General features: G+C 42.1%; 2 protein-coding genes across 8 annotated transcripts in view; one reads left to right on the top strand and one right to left on the bottom strand.

Annotated features, from left to right (window-relative positions):
- Nucleotides 1–3,692: 3,692 nt before the first annotated feature.
- On the bottom strand, nucleotides 3,693–13,013 carry slc43a3a (solute carrier family 43 member 3a). 2 transcript variants are annotated; one of them, XM_080494180.1, is made up of 13 exons: nucleotides 12,971–13,013; nucleotides 12,097–12,365; nucleotides 11,280–11,409; nucleotides 10,641–10,687; nucleotides 10,430–10,506; nucleotides 9,738–9,830; nucleotides 9,512–9,651; nucleotides 9,272–9,435; nucleotides 8,676–8,816; nucleotides 7,323–7,430; nucleotides 7,051–7,237; nucleotides 4,530–4,653; nucleotides 3,693–4,444 (listed from the first exon to the last, which is right to left on the bottom strand). In XM_080494180.1, exons 2-13 carry the CDS (start codon nucleotides 12,281–12,283, stop codon nucleotides 4,292–4,294), a joined length of 1,551 nt encoding a protein of 516 aa, XP_080350306.1. In that variant the 5' UTR covers nucleotides 12,284–12,365; nucleotides 12,971–13,013; the 3' UTR covers nucleotides 3,693–4,291. The 2 variants fall into 2 exon arrangements, with proteins under 2 accessions (XP_080350306.1, XP_080350307.1); XM_080494181.1 differs by lacking the exon at nucleotides 12,971–13,013 and having other exon boundaries at nucleotides 12,097–12,382.
- A 2,387-nt stretch (nucleotides 13,014–15,400) lies between these two features.
- ctnnd1 (catenin (cadherin-associated protein), delta 1) overlaps nucleotides 15,401–23,272 on the top strand; it is a 32,954-nt gene continuing 25,082 nt past the window's right edge. For 3 of the 6 annotated variants that reach the window (XM_080518810.1, XM_080518813.1, XM_080518814.1), the window contains exon 1: nucleotides 15,473–15,779. The gene's annotated coding sequence lies outside the window, so the exon portion shown is untranslated. The other 3 variants (XM_080518811.1, XM_080518815.1, XM_080518812.1) reach the window with 3 other exon arrangements.

Raw genomic sequence — 23,272 nt, forward strand, 5'->3', positions numbered from 1 at the left:
ACTAAAAGATCTGGACACATTGCGGTAATGACAATTTACTATTTGCTTTGTTAAATAATTCTGGAAATTAGAGCACGATTATTAAATCATTTTCTTTTTATAAAATATATTGCCTGACAAATGACTTTAAATACCCGCAAATTCACATCTAAAGGCTATTTAGAGTCACCGAAGAACCCATGCACAGGGAGAACATGCAAGTTTACATATCATGAAAAATCAAATATAAATTACATTTCATTGGATACTTTTTTTAAGCTTGTGAGAAAACTATTTCTCAGAATTGAGGTTGAGCAGCCACTCACACAGACTGATACACTTCAAAGCAATAGACATTCTACAAGCAAGCATTCATTCATAAATTACAAAATAACCCAAAACATTACGAATTGCACTAAGAATACATGTTGTTACCTTGAGTTGCAGATGATGTGGAGTTGAGTCGAGGATATCAAGAAACACCTTGAGCGAAGCCTGCCACATACTGCGTGGTGCTACGTTTTATATCTACGCCTCATTGTATTGAGAGCCATGCCTTCATCGTGACTCACCAGATATCTGTAGATTGGTTGTATCTTGAGGAGAATCTGGCTCGGCCACTTGGTTCAATTCCAGTTTTGTTTGTGCAGAAACGATAGAGGCATGATTTCCTGTAAAGGGTGACTTTTACAAGAAGCCTTTCGGATTTGAGGAGTGATAATCACAGTTTCAAAAAAATATCCAAATCACTAATACACAGTTATATTGGTTGTAAAAGCGTCTAAATCCAAAACACACTTTTCTCATTTTGATGAAAATACACTTGATTATAGCACAAAAAAGAGTGAAACATTATACACTTAAACAAGAGTAATCAGAGATTTTTGACGTCCGCCAAAGGTTGACCTGGACGCTATGTATATCACAGATATCTATCTGTGGTGAAAATGTTGACAAAATCTGTGCAGTAGTTTTGACATAATCTTGCTAAAAGACATACCAACAGTCAGACTAATATACACCAATGATTTTATTGCGTCGTTAATGCAATAATGTCAAGAAATCAAAGCCTTACAAAGAATAATATTTCAGTTGGAAACTTTTTTTTTTTTTAAATAAAAAAAACATTTTTAAATACAACACAGTCATTCCTCGGTGCTTTTAACAGAGAAAATAGAAAAGCCCAACATATCCACATGAGCAAGCAGGTTTATTTGCGACTGTGGAAAGGAAAAACTCCCCCCAACAGAAGCCTTCGCAGAAACCAGACTCAGAGGTGACGGCATTCTTCTGACAGGTTGGGGTGAGAGGATAGAGGAGAGAAGAGGAAAGACAGAGAGATAGACTTGGTGGGGAGATACATACAATACCCTTGTTAGTGCTATACATATGTATTTTTTTTACAGTAATCACACTGATCCAAATATTTTCCAACTGTTATGAGATTAAACCAGCCTGAGCAGTACTATCTAGACAGTAACATGATTTTCTAGATTAAACCAACCTGAGCAGTTCTATCCAGACAGTAACATGATTTTCTAGCAAGAGTATAAATTAGCAGGTAGAAAAAAAAAAAAAAAAAAAAAAAAAGCAAAACAACAACAATGATCACAAAAGCAAAAACAAAACAAAACAAAACAAAGAATAACATGATTTTGATAATTGAAAGAACAATAGCAGAAAATAAGAAAAATCAGCAGCAAATCTCATCGATGAGGAGTGGAAGTGTGTGTTCGTGTGCGTGTGTGTGTGGTTGGAACTGTTGTGGGGGGGCCCGCGGTACCACCCCGGGGCCCAAGGCCATCAGGGCCAGACGCCACCACTCCGGCACCCGGCGGCCCCCCCGGACCCGGGGAGGCCCCGACAAACCAGGTTGGGAACAGTTGGAAAACTGATCCCATTTCATTAACCGACTGACAATTTAAGTGAATTAATCACCTTTCAGCGTGTTTTTTTGTTATTAAACACCAAAAATGTATTGTTTTGTTTACAAGAGCTCAGCTTGTTTTTTTGCAAGCTGCGGCAGAGAAAACGTCGATCAATAAGACAAACGTGATTCACAGAAACACACGAAGACGTGGGATCTTTCGGCTTTAAAAGAAACCACAAAAAATAGAAACCCAAATATCCAGCAATAATCAGGACTGTTCAAGTATATTTGTAAGTGAAATTCAGGAGAATGTTTATTTCCTCTTTGTCCAAACAGTCAGAATAACCATGGATTCAAATGAATCCTTAAATCCACAAACAGTATTTTCAGTCCCGGGTCCAGTGTTTTCCAAACTTTAGGATTTATTTAGATTTTTTGACGTGGAGAATGGGCATGTCTTTCACTACTTGTTTTTTACTATAATATTTTGATAAAGATGAAGAATCCACAGAATTTGCTATCAGTAAAGTGGAGTTCTTTCGTTCTCTAAGGAAGTTATAAAATGTCAACGTTGTTTGTTTTCATGTTTTTCGTAGATCCCAAGCGATCTAAAATCAGTTTTGTGGTTTACAAAGATCATGCCTATGCAACAAAAACAATCAAGATTTAACAGACAAAAGCTTTGTGCCAACTTATATTCAAAGTCTATGGAAGACAAACACACATGAATAGACCATCTTTTGGTCAGAGTCCAAGTAAAACTCACAAAACCAGATTCAAACTCTCATACACGTAGACTTCACATAACATGGGAGGAATGTTATTAGACAGGCTTTATCTTTGTATTGGTAAAATGTCACAGCAAATACCAGTTGGCCCATGATGCCACCCAGCAAGACTTAGTGTGTGGCTTCTCGCCCGAACAACCCGTATGTAGATATGTCATGAGTTACAATGAAAGAAATGCATTCATTGTCAAAGCATTGGTTTCGTTTTGCAGTGAAACGAGGAACACCCAAATGAGCGAATACCTGTTTGGTTTGTCCGTGAACTCCGATACACACCCTCCTTCAGCCTTGAATGTCACTGTAAAAAAATAATTTCTAAATCTTTTATAAATATTGAATACGTTCTTGAGGGGTCATTTCTCTTGTCTTTATCACCTGCTGCAGGAGCGACTTCCTCTGAGCCAAAAGGCTCAGATCTACTTTGGAGCTCAATGTCGGATTCATCACAAATCTCTTGATTTTGGAAGCTGAGGTCCCGAACAAAGACTCGATCAAAGAATTACTTTAATTCTAATAAGTTCATATATGCATGTTAATGCGGCTCGATCTCCTTTTAGACTGTGAAAACTCTGCTGCTTCGCATGAACTGTGGTAAATTGGCTTTCTGCAGTCGACTCTCTCTCCGTATTCTCCTGTGACTTTTGAGTTTCTATAGTTAAGAGTCACCCGTACTCGCAATTTTAACTTTGTTGTCTGTCCATAGGTATGTCCGTGCTGACCTCTGATGTCCACTTCCACAGTTGTTGCATTATTTGGACACTTGGTGGAAGTCAATAGACACAGGTCGCAGGTTGTGCATGTAGAAGACAAAGATCACAAGAAGTGGAAGGCACAGGGAGGGAGGGGGAACATGCCACCAAACCAACAAAAGAAACCCGCAGACAGATGGCCAGTCGCTTGAGGAAAACCATGTTATGTTCATCTTTTGTTTTCTTCAAGCGAACGGCAAATGGACAGTCTGGAATTTCTGTTTCTGTGTCTGCAGCAGTTCACTCCTGCTCCTCCTGTGTAGTAATGGCAATAACTGCGCAATGAGACAATAACTGTCATTCCAGTTTTATTGAATGCAAACCCCAACAACCAGGATGAAGGTGTAAAATGTGATGGTGGAGTGAACAGCATCAGACAAACAGGAGCTCTGATTTCATTTGCTGAGGTTCACGGACACAGTGCAATCATCCTTAAATACAGGTTTCAGACTGCAGGTTCACTCAGAAGAAGAGACACAGTCTATGCTTTTCTTCTCCTACAAGCTTTAATCTCAACCCTCTGTTAACCTTGGAACTTAGTGTCACTCTCACAACAGTTCCAGAACACATCAACAATATTTACCCCAAAGTTACACATTATAACTAGCACAGACTACAAAAAGTGTCAGTGATTGACAGTACACGTCCTTGATCATCCCTCACTCTCCCTGGAGGTAACTGTAGTTTGGATTGAATGTTGCATAAGTTTATACTTGGCTCAGGTCACAGTGGGACTGCTTTCTTAGGTGTGCTGCTGTAGGACCTTCTTCAATGCACTGTGCTTCTCTGGGGACCAGTAACTACGCGTGTCCATCGGACGTTTAGTCAACGAAACAAAGACAATACCATTAATAACAAAGTGACATCGAACTGGATCCCGGTGCAGATTTGGACGAAATCCTCCTTCAACATTTGCGGTTCGTGTGACTACTCGTCAGGATTTGCTCGTGCACGTCGTGTCCAGCCTTCCTCTGAGCGGTCAGCTTCCGGCAGTGGAGGTGGACGTGCAGCGGGTGGATGAACGTGAGCAGGGACGCCAAAGTGACGCCCACCTTCACCTGAGAGAGCGGAAGACATGACACGGAGGTTGTTGTGAGACCAAAATGCGATGCGACACTATCATATCACAGACTCTGCGCTCACGTAGAGTGAATCTCCGTGGAGGTGTTGCTGGATGAAATGCAGGATTGGGAACTGGAGGAACAGAGCCACGGCTGATGCCGACATCGCTATTCCCGACATCTTCCCAAAGTGAGGCATGGGGAAGCTGCAAGGGGAGGAAAGAAGAGGGACACGCTCAGAAAAGTGTTTTGACGTCGAAGTTGATTCGCAAAAATACAACATAATCTCCCACTCAGCACTCCATGTTGATACAAACTGGGAACCTGTAACGTTTCACCTGGAAACCCACATCACTTTTTAGTTTTTGTTTGAAAAAGGTTTCGCATTTACACAGCTATGTCCTAAACAATGCCCAGAGTGAAATCATTAAAGTTAGTTGTGCGTTCTTGTGTAATTGTATGTATTTGAGTATTTTTAGTTTCATTACATGTTCATGTGATGTATATCAAGTGTTCATCGCTTGTTAGAAATCCTGGTCTGTGTATGTTTTGTATGCTAATAGTCATGTAAATATGACCAAACATAGATTAGCTCTCAGCTTGATTCACACAAAAAGAACTATCGCATTGGTTTGGAAACATTCAGAGACCAACTATAACACAGTGGACAAAACAGTTGGTTGTGGGCATCCCATTAGAGAAGATCACATATATATGAAAGTATAAACGGTATGCTTTTGACAGTATATTATATATTAAATATTTTGATCAAACAGAGCAACATGATGAAGCAGCTGGGATCAATGTAGACCCTAAATAAGAAAATTCTTCTAATTTTGTATTTTTATTTTTATTTTTCAGTAAAGATTTGAGTTATTAAAGGGTCTCTGAAATAATTCTATTAAAATACACCAGTATTTAGCATTATTTTTCCCCCTTTCGAATGATATATGACACACCAATGACAATCACACCACTATCTTGCTCTTGAGCGCCGAACGTCTAAAAATGCCTTTAAATCTCCCGCCCTGTGAATCTGACCTAGTTTTCCCAACTTGCCGTAGTTTTGCGCTGTGACGTATGAGGAGTTATTTACTTCCGCCCACAACAGCTGATCGTAGTGTCTTGTTTACATGTGCTCTGCATTATCGCGTTATTTAGCAGTTTTTTAGAGTCATGCCTAAGCGTTGTGTTGCGGCTGGGTGTTCCCAAATGCCCAGTCCGTCTGTAAGTGTCCATAAATTCCCAAAAGATGAAACTTTGAGGAGATTATGGACAAAACAAGTGCAGCGCACTCGCTCCAACTGGACACCAACAGAGGCCTCCTATCTCTGCAGTCAACATTTCACGGATGACTGTTACGAAACAGCACCCGCAATCCGAGAGTCACTTGGTTTTGATGTGAAGAGGAAACGTATCCTGAAACCTGGTTCTGTCCCCACCATTTTTAAACGGCTTTTTAACGGATTTTTAAACCCAACTTTCAGTAAGTCTTTTTAAAACCTGCTAAAACTTAAGACAAATAGACCAATAAACTTTGCAAAACACCCACTCTGACACAAGGGTAAATACCCGGTCACACACAATATGTGCACACGGGTAAATACCCGGTCACGCACAATATGTGCACACGGGTAAATACCCGGTCACGCACAATATGTGCACACGGGTAAATACCCGGTCACGCACAATATGTACTCACGGGTAAATACCCGGTCACACACAATATGTACTCACGGCTCAAACATGTATGGTTGAACGCCTTGATTTTCTTCTAATTCTTCCTCCGATGATTCCTCTCCTTCATCTTCGTCCAAAACCAACGATACGTCACTTAAATCTTCGCTAACATCGCTCCTAGGTGCTTCTGTATCGCCAAACCCCTCCATTCTTCAATCAGCTGATGTTGTTTTGGCTGGGACATATAACCCCTCGTACGTCATATCCGGTCTAGCTCAGGCGGCTCACATTTATGGCCCGCAAATATACCGTCGTCTGCTGCATCATGTAAAGTCAATTAAAAGGGTCGGAATTCGGACTTTTATCTGGGAATGTTATATACCTTTCGAAAGCATATTTATTCTTCTTTCTAAAGATGAAATCTGAAAAACATTTCAGTTACCCTTTAACTCAAATAACACTTAAATTCACATATATTAGAAACATGTAACTTAAATTTTGGCAGATTATTAGGTATTATTAGGTTTAGGCAAGGTGGGAGGAGCGCTGCACATGCACCTATACTTTTATGCTTTTTGTATTGTATTATATTACCCAATGTATCTACTATACTTTTTGTATTGTATTATATTTACCAATGTATCTACAAAATTTATGAAAAAAAAAAATAGGAAAAGACATTGTAATCGACAAACATTCCAACACTGGCTTTAGACTGATAACTTTCAGTCTGTTCGTAACATTCTAGTATTTGTAATGAAAAATGTGCAATTATGATTCCTTTTTTTTCCTTTTTTTTTTTTGTCTGTTTGTGGTAATGAAGGCGTTGTTGTTGGTGTCCTTTGTGCTTTCCGTTAACAAAAACCTCCAAGATGTGAGCAAGGCGTCACTCTCACTCGTGGTTTAGAAAGAGATGAACGTACGCGATGCTGACGAAGGACTGGTGGCCCCCGTAGAAGAAGCCGCTGCAGACCACCTGCAGGATGAAGGTGAGGTACTGCAGAGGCAGGATGGGACAGGTGAAGCACAAGCAGAACAGGAAGCACTGCAGGGAGGTCAGGAAGAGGGCGAGGCAGGACGAGCGGAGGTCTGCCTCCCGTTTGCTCTCCCCTGACGGATAGAAAGAGAAACACACGGTGGATGGAGGCGGCGTCACGGTGAAGTCGGTTCAGAGCCCTGAAGAGTCTGGACTGACCTGGATCAAGACTCTTGTGCTTGTGTCTGTCCATGATGAGGCCGTTTAAAGGAGCGAACAGCAGGGAACACAACTGAGTGAAGGCGAACGCGTTGGTGTAGTGGCTCACTGGAGGGCACAAGGGGAAAAGGTTGGTTTGTGGTGAAGCCGCAGAGTGAAGGTGCTGAATGAAATCCCTCATCACTTTCCGTTCACTGCTGATATACTTTTTAAAGGATGTCGTATGTATTGAGGTTCTTTAATAACAACCTTTGTAACTACTTGGGAAATAGCTGCCACAGATCTATGACTAAGTTTCCTGATTTACAGTGACACAGCCTCCATCCTGTAAAGCTCTTCGACTGCTCCAAGGCATTTTACTTCTGATTAGCAGATCAATGCCAGATCAAACTATCTTTAGTAAAAGTCTATGTACTGAAAGATTTCTGTTGTTAAACCTCTTCTTTAAAAGCCCACCCTTGACCTTGATGTTTGAACAAGAGACACCCCCCCCCCCCCCCCTATTTTTTTTTCTTCCCAAAATCCTGGAATTTAAGTCTTTCCAGTCAGGTTTTAGATTTATCATAGCACTGAGACACTCTGGTCAAAGTTACTAATGATCTTCTTGTGGCCTCAGATCAAACAGAAGTTATTATATTTGGCCCAAAACATCTGAGAGAGAAATGATCTAAATGTATAGTAACACGAGGTGGTATTACCTTGACCTCCAATATCACTGTGAGTAACCTGGGAGTTGTTTTGGACCAAGATTCAACTTTCAACTGCAACATTAAACAAATCTGCAGGACTGCCTTTTTTTCACCAGTGTACTATTTCCAAACATGTCGAGTTAATATGTTTCTAATTTGTTTCAACCTGTTTCTCATTTCATGTTGAGTCAGAGTGACACTGAAAAACTACTGCAAGCATTTTTTTTTTTTTACCTCCAGCGTAGACTATTGTAACTCTCTATCATCGGTTTGTCCCAATAACTGCTTAAACAATCTTCAACTGATTCAAAATGCTGCAGTGATAAATACTGAACAAGAACTGACATAAGAGATCAATTCACTCCTATATGAGCTTCTCTCCATTGGCTTCTTGTTAAATCTGGAATATCATTTAAAATCCTTCTTTTAAACTCTCAACAATCGTGCTCTATTATTTCTCAGAGTGCTGCATAACCAGACCCTTTTTCTAGTGAAGCTGCTATAGATTTTATATTACTGGTTGTTTTTAGATTTTCACGGTTTATACCCAGGCTGGTTTGTGCATTTAACCTCGACGGGTAAATAAATCACCTCACAGTTGTTATGCCAGTAATATATAAATGAGTGAAAGACACTCACAGACTTCCATAATTTTACACCTCACCAAGTGTTTGGTCATTATCAGCCAACCGGGTGAGTGTGGGGTTGAGGGTGGAGAAGAAGATGTAGTGACAGAAGATGGTGATCACCACCCAGACCAGATGCCACAAGAAGAGCCAGGACAAAACACAGCTCTGGAAAGCAGCTACAGAGAACGAGAGAGGAACAGAGATTTAAAAAAAAAAAAAAGAAAAAAGTTTAGTTGAACAGTCTTGTTGATGCTAATGCTAACAGAAACAACACTTACAGTGATGATTAATGATCATGCTACAGACTCAACATCGGTTTGGTTTATTAGATTTAACTAACAGGTGATCACTGTATTTCTACCCCGATTCCTGTGTTGTCAAACATGGGAGTTCCTCAAACATCTGCATTAGGACCACTGTTGTTTTCTTTCTGTTTGGCACCATTGGGTCGGGTCTTGCTTGCTTTTGGCATTGCCATCCCTGATTTGGTTATTAATTTGGAAAATGTTCTTATATATAGTGATTATGCAGCAATAATTACCCAATAATTCTTTGCAACGTCACCCTTCAGGTCAAATTAGAACGTAGTGGAGTACTGTGAACCGGTTAAACCATCAAACATTCCCCGCACCTTCTTTTTCCTTGGAATTGTTCTTTGGCGATGGCATTAAATGCAGCGAAGATATTCCCGCCTCTTCATTTTCCTCTTTTTTATGTTTCTCCTGATCTTCTTGTTCTTCATCCCTCTTTTCGTTCGTTTTGTCCGTCCCCCGATTCCGGCCGGGACACTTTACCCTACCAGAGCAGAGCAGGTGAGTCAAAACAAGCATGGCTCGAGCTCAGATCGGGCCAATGACATTTTTCTCCTGACCCATATGTGTATTTTTCCGGCAGCGGGTACGGGATGTGTCGTCTGGGCATCAGTAGGAAGGTGCGCAGGACGAGGAATACGCCGTTAAAAGCGAGGGACAAGAACAAAGAATAAAGAGGCACCCCTCTTTCATGCAGCAGCTGTAGGCAGGAAGACAAAACAACCAAAAATTGAAAATTTACAAGAAGAAAAACCTTGAAACTTGTTCAACTTGTTCACACATCACCTTTACGATGAGAAAGACGAGGGCCGAGGAGTCGAACGCGCCAGTGTAGATGGTGATTATGGTGGACCGGAAGGAGTCAAAAAGATTTCCAACCTTAAGACGAATGAAAGATTAGCTACTCAAATGGGGTCAGCCTATCAACTGCTAGTTAAAGATTAAAAAGTGAAACTACTGAGTGTGACGAAATCGAACTGTCACACAAGTTTGTTTGTGGGGTTGTTTTTTTTTTACATTGATGCATTGGATTCGTTGCTTCCTTATCTGAACACAAGCACTGAAAATCAGGGCATTTCACTAATGTAGGATTAAAAAAAAGCCCGAAAATCACATGTCAACCCTAAATACACGGAGTCAGACTCCACCAGAGCAGTGTGCTCAGAGTTGTTGCCACCAATTATAACCCAGTAAACCCATATTTGGATTTTGTGAAGAAGACGTCGATAGAAAACCAATTCTTGCACATTTTAAACATGAAAACTCGTCTCAGAAAGGTCTTGTCAAGATGAGGTAGGACGCCTAACAACTCCACCATGATTTCCTTGTTAACCTTTTAATTTGTTAATATATTTGTTCCCCCCCCCATTGTCAAATCTATAATCTGCAGCAAACTCAGGCACGAAAGAACCCTTGTGGTTGCGTCGCCCAGTTCATTTCCCGTTAATTAAAAATGAAAGAGCCCAGTAAAAACGAACCTGAACGTTGGTGACATAAAGGATTGATCCAGAGATGATTAAACACGACATAGCAGGGTAGAGCAGCATGGAGGTTTCTGCGACAGACAAAGCACAGTGAGAAGCGACGACAGACAAGGGCGCCGTTTCTGATGCATATCTGCTGTAGAACTGCAATGTGCTGAATGGAAAGAAAAAAAAACAAAAACTCCCACTTTCAAGAAGAACATACCAACACTGGACAGTGTGATCAACAGCGTGCCAGTGATGTATAAGGATCTACAGGAAGACAGGGGGCACAAGGTCTTAACAACGAGTAGTGCCACATTTCGAGTTGTCTGATTGGTGAAGAACAGACAAACACTGACACAGATAAATAATAACCCAGGTCGTTTCTGCACTCAGGCCAGAAACATGGATTTGAAGGGAAATTCTCTGGCATTTTTGGTGTCAGAATGGGAGATAAACATGAATCCTGTGAGAATCGTCCTCCACTGACATCCAGATTATAGAGCTTCTTTCTGCACTAACATCCAGATTATGGAGAATCTTCCTCCTGATGTAATTTCAACTACCATCTCGATTATAGTACATCTTCTTGTTGATGTAACTGCAGCTGACATTCAGATTACAGAGCATCTTCCTCCACTCACATCCATTATAAAGAGAATGTTTGCTTACTGGTGTAACTTGAACAGTTCAGCTCATGTGTCAATCAACATAACAATAACATTCCTAAAACGGCTGTAACCGTCTGAGACCAACCAAAGGCAATAGTTACTTTTTTTCAGTAGCTACAAAAGTAACTGCGATACTAAAGTGTATTTTAATCACAGGCAGAGCTCGAGTGGTGCAGTATTCCAATACTCACGTGGCAATCAGTCTCATCACCGTCGTTCCACAGCGATCAAATAAGTAACCAATGGGGAAGCGAGTCACCGTGTTGCAGATACAAGCAACAGACATGACCTGAGACAAGTGCTCATCCTGATCAATGCAGTCTGTTATGACGAGATCAAACACAGGATGAATGTCTGCAAGACAGAAACACTCCGAGGCAAACTGCTGTTAACAACCACCGTGACTTCTGGAATCATTAACAACAACATTTATTGGTATTGTGATAATAGTAGTTGCAGTGTTCTTAGTTACATTTGTTTCCGCTTTAACAATACTCGTCATTTTTATCACGAGCGATAGCTTTGATAGCGTTAACTGTATCGGGATGAGCAGCGTGAGTACTGGTTGTTTTAGTATTAATGACAGTGTTGTTTCAGTATCACACAGTATCAATAGTTTTAGTGTGAATTTTGGCAGTGTTAGTGTTAGTTTTAGTAGTTTTAGTATGTTTAGTGTTAATATCCGTAGTGTTTGTGGCATCAGTAGCATAGCCTGAGGGAAGAAGTTCCACCTCCTCTCTAGGTTTGCCTTCAGGCAGCAGTAACGCCGCTCTGGCAGCAGCAGACAGAACAGCCTGTGGGTCCAACTGACTCAGAATCTTCTTGACCTTTAACCTACATTGTTTGCCGTCAACGTCCTGCAGGTTTGAGAGGGTGGGCTCAGCTGAGTGGATCACGCTCTCCCCAGGGCCAAGAAGTATTAGTAGTATTGGTGTTAGTATTACTGGTATTAGTGTTGGTATCAGTAGTATTCGTGCCGGTATTAGTCGTCCCAACTGGGAGGTTCACCTGTGTGTATGCTGAGCTCCTCTGTTGCCTCAGCTGTGTTGTTCACACAGTGTCCTGCGAAGTATCCCTCTTCTTTGAGCACAAACACCAGAGAGGCCCAGCCGAAGGAAATCCCGGCGAAGAACAAAGCCTCCACCAGGCCAGACAGCAGCGTGAGCCAGTGCAGCACCCTCACCGGCGCAGACATGATTCTACACACTGGAGCTCAGCAGGGCCGGCTGGGGAGTCCGTTCCAATTCAGCCGCGCGAAGGAAATGTGAGGAAGAGACCTGGGCAGAGCAGACATGACAGCTGGGACTGTGCAGCCGGGAGGGGTAGGGTGGGAGGGAGTGGGGAGGTGGCGTGGCGGTTGGGGGGGTGGGGGGGTCACTTCACAAATACTGGAAGGGAGGGCTTCCAGACGGGTCCACTACTCAAGTAGTATTGATATAACACAGTATTCACGTCTCTTTCCACCAGTGGGTTTTTCCTGTTTTTTTGCCGTTTCCCTACTCGCATTATTAAGCAGTGTTTTCAAACTTCAATATATCAACACTGCACTAAACTGTACTTAAATTCCAAGTACTTTTTTTCCCACTTGAAATTACAGTACATTGCACAGTTAATGTTATTTCATTATTCTAGTAGAAGTAGCACATTACAAATGCATTACTCCCTTTCAATTAAACTTATACAACAGTAGTTGTATTTCAGTACACATTTTCAATACTCTTTCTCTTCCGGTGCAGAAGTGTGTGTGTGTTGCAGGATTAAAGTCCACATTTAATTGTTTTCCTCATCCATAACGTAATCAAGCTGATCAAAGTTTGCATGTGTGGCGGAGCTGAGCTGTTTAAAGGTTCAAATTGGAAGGCTCCGTAGGAAGCAGACTTACCTCTCATGCTGTTTCAGCAAATAGAGCCGTCTTGTTAGACTTGTCTGTCTTGTGACCAGCTCTGCATCTGGTTCTCAAACCACACCTTTTTGTTTCTTTATTTGTTGGTATGTACACTGTTCAAAATACAAACAGAACAGACAGGACAGCAGCTGTCTGCCGGTTCATCCTTCTGTCGTCTGAGAGGAGTGTGGGGATATTGCACATACCATGTCAGCTTTCTGCCTGCAGGGCTCCAGCCATCACGGATTGTCCTGTTTTGTTGGGACAGAATGTAAAGCAAACCTCTGCATCGTCGTAGATAATTATTACAGGATGTTCCCGGACTGGAAGCATGAAAGGTTATGTATTAAGTACACGACTGCAGCACATTTAATTTGTTAATGAATACAACTGTTGCATGTTTGCAAGGAGAAGATGAATGTATGAATTAGTCATTTTAATTTAATGCCATAACTCTCATATATTTTGGGGTCAGATGGGTTCAGTCATCATTTGGTGAGGTTGGAGGTTCTGCGGCCCTCAGGGATTAAAATGAAGACTTCAATTCCTGCATGTAATATTAAAGTAATATCAGTTTGTCCATCAGGTGGCAGCACTGAGTGACATCGTATTCTGTTTGTCTTCAGTTCAGCTTTTAGAATTTTACTACTTCTGACAGGTTGTTTTTTTTGTTGTTGTTTTTTTTTTATTGAAGGGCCAAAACGTGTAAGTGGGGCTTTCTTCACTTCCGCCTTTGTGTTTATTCTCCATTCTGTAAATCTGATTGGATTATAGCTGCATACATATTCGAGGCAAGACGTCCCGAGACATTTATTTTCCATTTCTCTCAACTGCAACTTTATTTAAATAATTAATACACCCTTAGTTATTTTCTCTTTTCCTTCTGTTTCTCTTTTGTTTCAAATGTGCAACGTAATGCAGCATGATGAACAATATTATGTTCAGAATGGAAAAAAACCCCCAACTCCATTTGAAAAACAAAAACATTTGACGTCTTTAAAACGATCCTCGGGAGTCACGTGTTATAATGTGAAACTGAAAATCGGATGTTTTTCATTCACGAGTAGGGAAACGGCACAATATTCTTCAAATTTGTTTGTCTTCCTTTTGATTCTGCGCAAAGGTATTTAAAAGCCTCATGAGGTATGTCCAAGAATTTAGGATAAATTAGTCCCACCATTGTATATTTATCAACATTTGAAGAGCTTTTCCGTAGGAGTTCTGAAGGCGCACTTCCACACTTTGACCACACAAGGGCAGCATCAGAGCTTTTGTTAAAAGAAAAGTGGATTTACACTATTTATACGACCTGTGAGTCTGGTTTCTGCAAAGGTTTCTTCCTGTTAGATGGACTTTTTCCTTTCCACATTCGCAAATAAATCTGCTTGCTCGTATGCGTTCGTTTTCTCTTTTCTCTGTTAAAAACGCCTCGAAATGACGTATTTGTTTGGTGCTATATAAATAAAGTTGAATTGAATTGAAGTGACCTACTACTGACTGAAGTGAAATACCTGAAAAAATGTGTTCCGGTTCTGTTTTGCACCTCAACCAGTCAGTTGAGTTTAAAGTTGGAAAACTCCAGAAAATGTCTGAATGTAAAACAGTTTTGTAAACTCTTTGCAGCAGTTGGAAGTGTAACATTAATCATTAATGACTTAAGAGGGTGTTTTATGATCTATTTGATAAAATACAGACATTTGAAAGTTTATCAAGAGAAAAAAAATTCTTGCAAAGAAAAACAGATCAATTGGAAAAACAACAGAAAATATTGATATTGATTCTTGAGGGGGGGGAGTATCAAATCAAATCGATTGACTGCTATACATTTTTTCCACACAGTTAATGTAATATAAAAAAAAAAGAAGGTCAAAATGAATGTTTTTTTTTTCTTTATTGCAGCTCTGTTTTCATACTGTATTCCATCTAATTTTGACACCCCTGGATGAAGTGGAATTCCACGTGCTTTAAAAAAAAAAAAATAATGATAATAAATTTGATAAAGGATACGTGTATACTCAAATAGAGACAATCTATTTTTTTCAAAGTATAGTTTCACAAAATACAACTAGTTATCATTAAAGGGTTTATATATGGATTTTTATATATATATGTGTGTATGTATGTATGGAGTGTGTATGATCGCACACGTTTTTGAAAAATAATATATATATATATATAGATATTGTTTTTAATGACCAGGAAGTTTAAAGGGTTAAGAAAAAAAAAGTAAAATATGGTTTGGTGCAAAATGTGATCATTTCTGTCTATTTCCTGCACTGTGCTTTATTAGCAGATTATTAAATTATTGCCTGCATGGGATTAGTTCCTGGCTGCTGCCCCCACCCCACCACACCACACGGCACCGCACGGCACCGCACCGCACCCTGCCCCTCACCCCCTCCCTCTCCCGCCCCCCCGCAGAGGAAGCGCAGCGCCCGGTGAACAAGCCGCGGCAGGACCGGGAGGAGAGCGGAGGAAATTGCATAGGTGGGTGTTTTCTCCGTCTTCATTGTGAGAGCTCTCGACCTGCGGAGGACAGCGTCACCTGCCCGGGCTTACACGCGGGGCTCCTGCCACCTCTTTTACTCTTTTTTTTTTGCCCCCCTCCCCCGCGGCGTGGAGCCGGCTCGCCTCTCCCGGAGCAGCTGCGCTGGTCTGCGGGTTCAGGACGGAGAAGCGGCGGCGGCTGGAGCGGTGGAGGCTAGGCTAGGCTAGGCTAGGCGACGCGAAGCGAAGCTAAGGCCTGAATCCCTCATCGCACACACTTATGGACTGTGAAAAACACGCCTAACAGTCTCCAGAATCGGTAAAGACTCGTCTCTCGGTGCTTTGTGCTCGGCGCGGCCGGTTTTGAGTTGTTGTGGGAGGGAGGAAAAAACGCAGTTTTATCTTTCGGGGAAGTTGCTCGGTTTGTCAGCGCAGAAGCTAACTTGGCTTAGCACTGCGGGGGTGAAGTCAGCTTCCCGTTGGTGAATAAACTTTCCCCATGGTGGCTCCAGTGCTGCAAAGGTGTGTCAGCGATCACACCCAAAAGCATGCGTTTGTTTTAGGAAAACGCCGAGAAATACACACTTTGTTGTGTTTTCTCTCATCTGAACCAGATTTAAATTGGCAGCCATTATCAGATTTGGACGAGAATAACCAGACAAGATAAATAATCTCCGTTTTTGTCACACAGCTCACATTGGATCAGGTTCTGCTTGCAGATCTCCAAATTAAACTGAATTGTCTTTCAGGGGCGAGATAATCATTGTGCAGCCAACTACACTTTATGAATTGTCATATATACGATATAGAATATTGGGCAAACTTGTGACTGAAAGCTGGGAGTGAATGAAAACGTGTTTTGTAGCTCGGGAAAGCTTTTTTTTAAAACGAAAATGAATGAAAAATGTCATTGTGTTATACTCAAACAAAATCGGAGCAGGTTTATATTGACAACAAATGTGAGCTGCATTATCTGACTAACTAAATCATAATGCTGGCAGTCTTTTACTACAACAAGCCTGTTTTATTTGCAAGAAAAACAACATTTTGAAATTATAGAAGTGGATTAGATCAGGTGATAAATCTGAATGCAATCACACATTCCTGCTCAGGAAAACATTTACTTGATCTAAAACGCAGTAGTAGCAGCGTTTTGTTGTTTTGACATTAGAGAAGGTCCAGATTGGCAAAAACTGTCTTCATGCAGAAAATCAATGTTTGCGTTCGTCTGGTGTTTACACATAAATCCAGGACACACACTACTGTGACTGTAGTTGTGAGTGGATTGTCCCCCAAGGGAGCTATATCAGTGTAAACACATTTTCCGGTCCATGAGGTTTTAAATCTATCTGTTCCACATTATGGTGGTTTACATTTGCTCAGTAATAGTTGCTATATGTTGTTTCGTGTACACGAAACCTCTCGTATTTAAAACTGGATCATCCCAGAAAGGCTGCAGGGGAGGGCAGCGAAGTTTCTAGTTTGTTAAGCCCTTTGGTTCTTTTTTGTTTTTGTTTTTGTTTACATGCACACTATTGACATTTTGATGCGTTTTGTCCATTCAAACCACTTTTAAGCCAGGTCCAGATGTCTTAAAACGACTGTACATTTCCCCAAGATGATAGATCTCGGTTCAGTTAACTGTTAAAGATAACATTTCTGAATTAATAATGTGTGTGTATCTCACTAATACTTGGAAGGTTTCATCCTGGAGAGACTCGTTTTGATTTGTGAAAACGGGTCTGGGTGTGCTGGTTCTAGCTCTAAACCTGGGTTAGTGTAGTGCACATGCAAAATATTGAAAACTGTCAGGAAATATTCCACTTCTTTTCAGTGAATCTTTGGCCTTTATTGGACGATGTAGTGCATTTCTAAGCAATTGCGGGTTTAAGGACAGATCTAAATGTCCATGTTATGCATTTGTACACGCTTTTTAAACGGTCAAAATGAGATTCAGACGTAATTAGAGCTTTACCTAAACGTGTAACGCGCTTTTAGAGCATTGAGAGGTGTCAAAAAAAAAAAAAAAACCGGATTATTTGAGGATTTTTGAGTTGTTTCTCTATCATTTCTAAATCTGAAGCGCCCAATCGCAGTCCAACTTCAGCGCACTGCCAGCGCTCGTTAGCTTGATGAATAACTTTTATTTAGACCCAGACTTGTGGAGTTGTGGAAAACCAGCGGACACGGTTACAACTGAGCCACAGGGAGACGGATAAAGGCTTAAATGCGCGGCTCACGCGGTAGCTTGTTGTTTGCTATATGGTTTTGGAGGGTGTATTAGATTTCACCTTTTCCGCTTGGCTGCGGTGAAACATTGGAGCTTTAAATGGACTTTTCCGTCACTACACCCGGACCCGTTTGGGGGGTTTTCGGCGGGGGGGTAGTACACGGAAGTGGTCGCGCTCATACAGTATATCAGGGGTCAAAGTCTCCGGTCTGGGCTTATCAGTTTCCTTCACGGACACACCTGAAACGCCCACTCAGCGGGATCCGTGGACGCAGCACGGTGCGTTCAGGTGCCTGTATGTTTCACTCTCGTGTTTTCTGCCCCGAAAGTCTGCACTGTTGAGTTTCCAGCAGCTGGCCTTTGATGTGGCGGGGCTGAGGATCCTGAGCTGCTGGCGGTGGAGGAGCAGCTCGGGATAAAAGCGAGAACCTGTTGTGTGGGTCTGGACGTGCGGGGTGTGGCTGGCTGGCAGCAGGCGTGTTTCATGTTTGCTTCATTTTTCAGCCCCTTGTGTGGAGGCTCTCAGTGCAGACACCTTCTCGGCTTGCAGTTTTTTTTCTTTTATTTATCTTTTGTGGTCGGACCGAGGCCGGATCACCTGAAGTTACCTGCACACAAAAGTAAAGCCTCCTTCACCTGAGTTTCGCATCGTCTCGAAGTGAGTAAACTGTGGATCGGTACAGTCAGCTGATCAGTGCACCGACATGCCTAACATATCCCTGTGAATGCCCCTGCGGGGTATGTCTGCTCTGACCTGCCCGGGCAGGGATCGCCAGCGAGTTCGGGCATGCGCGTGTACCCCGAAAGGTTCTCTTTAAGACGTGGAGAAGAAGCACGTCTCTCCTGGATCCCGGAGTTTCACTGTGGGGGCTGACGTCTTGCCGCTCAGCCAGTTGTTTCAACCAGGCCTATCATTTGTGAGCTGCTGTAATGACGGGCTTTCAGCGCGCACCACGGGTGTGTCCCTCTGACACACAGGAGCTGGGGTTTTGTTATATTTGCTGCTCTCCCCCCCCCCCCCCCCCCTCTCTCTCTCCCTCTCCCTCCCTCTCTCCATTCATCACACTTCCTCTCTGCTGTTCCCAACAGTCACACCTGCAGTCTGTTTTTATTCAAACGTCGGAGACGTGCGATAACGCACACAGAGTGAAATCAAAGTGCGCTGATTTCTAAACCGCTCCCTCGTCTCCCTCCGTCGGTTTCTTCCAAGAGGCTGAGTGTCGTCTGCAGTTTTGTGAAGCTTTAGCCCGCTTCCTTGCTTAAGAAGTGGTCTCGCTCTCGTTGCAGTTGAACCCTGGTCAGTCTTTATTGCAGGCTTACGTGTTTGTTTGTTTTTTTGAAAGGTTGAGATGCTTCATGTTTCCTCTGCCACTCGTGACGATCAGGCCGATCAAGACTTGTAAAATGATAAAGAATCAAACAAAAAAAGACTGACTTCATTTTGTGATGCAGAAATTCTGTGTCTTGTTCATTCAAGCCAGTTAAAGCCAGTATATGCTAATACTCATTATTTAACTATTTTAATATACATATCACACGTTATGGTTCAGTGCTTTCTGCCTGATGGATTTGATCAATCTGGCCTTTAACTGTGAAATCATAGTGTAATGCTAGTTGTTTGATTGTACTCTTGTGTGCTAATGGTCCAGCTGAGTAATTGGGTGAAAGTCACTTCTTTCATTGTAACACTGAAGTATAATCTCAGAGGATATTGACAGTTAAATATTAGTTTTTATGCGCAACGAAATCGGTGTTCAAAACCCCCCCCATAAATGGATCAGTGATAAAGATCGGCTTGATTTGTTCACCTGGTTGTCTGCGTTACTTTAGTGCACCGCTGCAGGAAGTTAACTGTCTGGTGACCCCTGACCTCTGTCGCCATGGTGATCACGTATCGCATAACGAGCCATATTGTTTTGTTTGAAAATAAAGTAGTTGGTCGGTCAAAAGAACGGTTTCTGGACACTTTTTTTTCCCAACTAAAATGTAAAATGGATCACTTGCATGTTACGCATCATTCAAACGTCCAAACCGGAGATATTAGTGAAAGATACTTTAAGGCAACTTAATGATAGTCAGGGCAACATTGAATAATAGAATGGCTTGATTTTTCCTTCATTTTTAGAACGGATTAGTTAATAATGAAAACGTTTGCAGTTGAAATCTGCTGCAAGCACAATTTAAAGGACTTCGGTATCTCCTCGCTCCAGCTCCATCGCACTTGCTGCTCCTTCATTCCCCTCTTTTCTTTGTCCTGGGAGTGAAATTCATCTGTCAGCCGCTGAAACGAGGCTGCGCGTTTCCTCCCTCGCCCGGAATAGAAAGCCGCTGTGACCACATGGACGGCTGCGTGAGCGTGCACGTGCAGGGGTATTCATGGATTCAAGTCGGGATGGTAAAGGCGGTAGCAGTTGGACGTGAGCCAACACACACACACACACACACACACACGTGCACACACACACACACACACACACACATGCACACACGATCTCTGTCTGACCATTGAAATGAGGCTGAGTCAGCGAAACGCACTGCCAAGCCACAACAGCATTTTACCATAGCTTCACCTCAGTGTGCGCGTGCCTGTGTCTGAAATAGCAGCGATGGCATTCGAATGAGGGCGTGCAGAAACAGTTCTGGGTGAAATGCAAACAAACAAACAAACAGTGATTGACTTCTCACTGAGCAGTAACTTCATGTTTTGTGGCGCCTCGTGGCAGCAAAGTGGCTTAGCGGTGTAATTCCCGGCCCATTCCATTAGCAGATACGATTTAGCGTCGCAGCTAATGGCCTTACAATGGATTTACGACTAATGCCCGGGCTGTAAGTGGCAAAAGCCATTTAAAACTTTCCCGAGAAGCTGCGCCCTGCCACAAGAATGTCAGCGGTCGGACTCGCATAGCTGTAGAGTTTGTGCGGAGACGCTCGCTCTTCACACAGAAAAAGAAAAGCGTTGATGTTCTTGACTGCTGCATCTCGGACTGTGGTATGTGGGCTTATCTGGCGTTCAGTTTCAGGTCGGTTGTTTTCCATCTCCGATGGAAATTCTTGACGGCTGCTGCAGGCACCGTCAAAACACAACAAACATTTATTTGTCACTTGCTGCCACATCCACTGACTTTTCTCTCCATTTGGCAAAGAGACATTAGATACATCAGCATTTTCAATCAGCAGTGTCAAACACAAAGGCCCCCCCAAAAAAACCAGCTACCAGAGGTCCGATTCGGTTTATAGGATGAAGTTTAATTAGATTATTCAGTAAAGGGTGAGGCCGTAACGCAACACTAATGCTGTGACTGCGCAGCTTCCAACTGGGTTAACAGTTTAAAGCCTTCAAACAACATTAACAAACAGGCAACCTCTAATTGAACCACTTTATTACTGCTGTTTTCTGAAAGAAACAAGAGTTGTTGTTTTTTTTTTGAAGAATTCTGTTACCATATTGAAGGATCAGTATGACTGCTGTCTATTTCATTGAAGTGATGAGAGGGACAGTTGTTATTAAGTAAACCAGATGTTCAGCTACATTTTTCCCCACATCCCAGCGACTTATGGTCGCGCCATTCGAAATCTTTGAAAACATTAGGTCAGTTTATGTGTTGAACGGTGCCCGGAGCTACTGAAAACACAACTTTTTCGAAAGGGCTGCCAAGGTGGGACTTTCCAAAAAATGCTCCAACTCACGCTCGCTATCGGCCAAAACATGAAAGCGACGTACTTGTCAGTGTTTCTGCCGTTTCTATGGAATCGGATATTGTTTTCAAAACGTTGCTGTGTAAATGCAAAACTTTTCTCAAACAAAAACGATGCATTCTCACTTGAAACATGTAAATAGGGACATGGTTTGATCATGATGTTGTCGTAGTTGAGTATAACACAACTAAGAGATGAAACTACATGTGCAGTGTGCCTCATTTGGCCACTTCATCAACTTGCGACTGAGTGTTGCAGGCAAAGGTTTTCATGTAATGACAGTTTCCGTAAAAAATTAGAAGAACGTCTCCTATGGTTTTGTATATTTTTTTTTGGAAAACTCACAAATTGGCGGAGATTGCAGCTCGGGAAGATTTAATTGTTTAATTTGAAACTCTACCGCCTGAAAATGAGTGTTGCAGCCGCTTGCTTTAATTAAAAGCTGCAGATGTTTCACATTTAGTCGCTTGAATGTGAGGGTGAGCTTAAACCTCCAGTCTTCAATGTCCAAACTGTCAAACTTGACTGCTTCCTGAGTCTTTTGCTTTAAATCAGCGAGCAACTAAGTTTGGTGTTTCATCAAATTGTTATGAAATAGATTTGAACTTCTTTATGAAAAAGATGCAGGAAGGGATTTTATTGCAGTTATTATGGTCGTCAGAAGGAGGTGTTTTACCAGAATCTTAACTGCATCTACTAATGTTGTGCTACAACACCTCAAGTGACTTTCCATGTGTAGCAACGGAACCTTGTAAGAAGATGCAAACACTGGTTATTGTCTTCGAATGTACATTAACTGGCTTAAACACTCTTATAGAACGTTCTCCACCTCATGTCTGGTGCCTGTAGCTGGTTGTGATGAAGTTTAAACCACTTTAAATGAGGGGTTTTACTTAATATGGTACAGAAATTAATCAAGACCACTTTGTCTTAAAAGTGTTGCCCCTTTATGTCATGATTTCTTTTATTGCAATGGCCAAATAATCAAGTTTCCCTCGGCTCGTATGTCAGAATGCAAACAAAACCACACTTCAGACGAGGTCTCTGTCGGAGTTGACGTCTTTTTATCACGAAATAAACCTAAAGTGCTTTGATCGTTGTGCCAGAGCCTGCAAGACGATTGCTAACTTTGGTTGGAAACTGTATTTTTTACCAGCGTTTTCGAGAGTGCAGTGATGAAATAATGGTCGTAAAAGCCGCTGTAAATCCAGCGCGTCGTCTGTCTTTAGCTCAATAATAAAGACGCCTAATTGACCGTAGAAGCAACAGAGGCTTTATAATGTTCACCCATTATCCACGTGGCTTTCCACTGGACGTACGCTTGAAATGTTTCTGACCGCTTTTCGCTTGACCGTGAGTTTTATCCAGCTCATGAAGCTCCGCCCCCACACCGCCGTTAAGTGTTTGCCTGGTGAAGATGAAACGTCGGAGGGAGGCGGACAAAGAGAGCGAAAGGTTCCCTTATTAGGACGGCTTCCAACAGCTGAGACAGGATATGACACGCTAAATCCCACTCAGGAATGTTTGACAGTGGCTCTTGTTTGTGTGTTTTTGTGTCGCCTTTGTGCCGATCTGTCCACAAGTGTTTGTTTTTTCTTCATTGGACACAAACGGAAAGAAATGTGTTTGAGTTAACTCCACCAAAAGTAGCATTCTTGGGGATGAAAGCGGTGACACACGCACACACACACACACACACACCCACACACTTGCCGCTTTTATTTAGTCTCTGACCCACATGCACAATCACACGCCCTCATGCAGATGTGAACTCCTGCTGCCGTACGCGAGCACGCCGGACTTAATACAGGAGTCTTTGTTCAGGCCCTGGGTGCGCAGATGTCGGGTGGAGGATTTGATCACCGTGAGCCTGTGAACTTTGAAGT

This window comes from Blennius ocellaris (assembly GCF_963422515.1).
Source record: "Blennius ocellaris genome assembly, chromosome: 3".
Classification (NCBI taxonomy): domain Eukaryota; kingdom Metazoa; phylum Chordata; class Actinopteri; order Blenniiformes; family Blenniidae; genus Blennius; species Blennius ocellaris.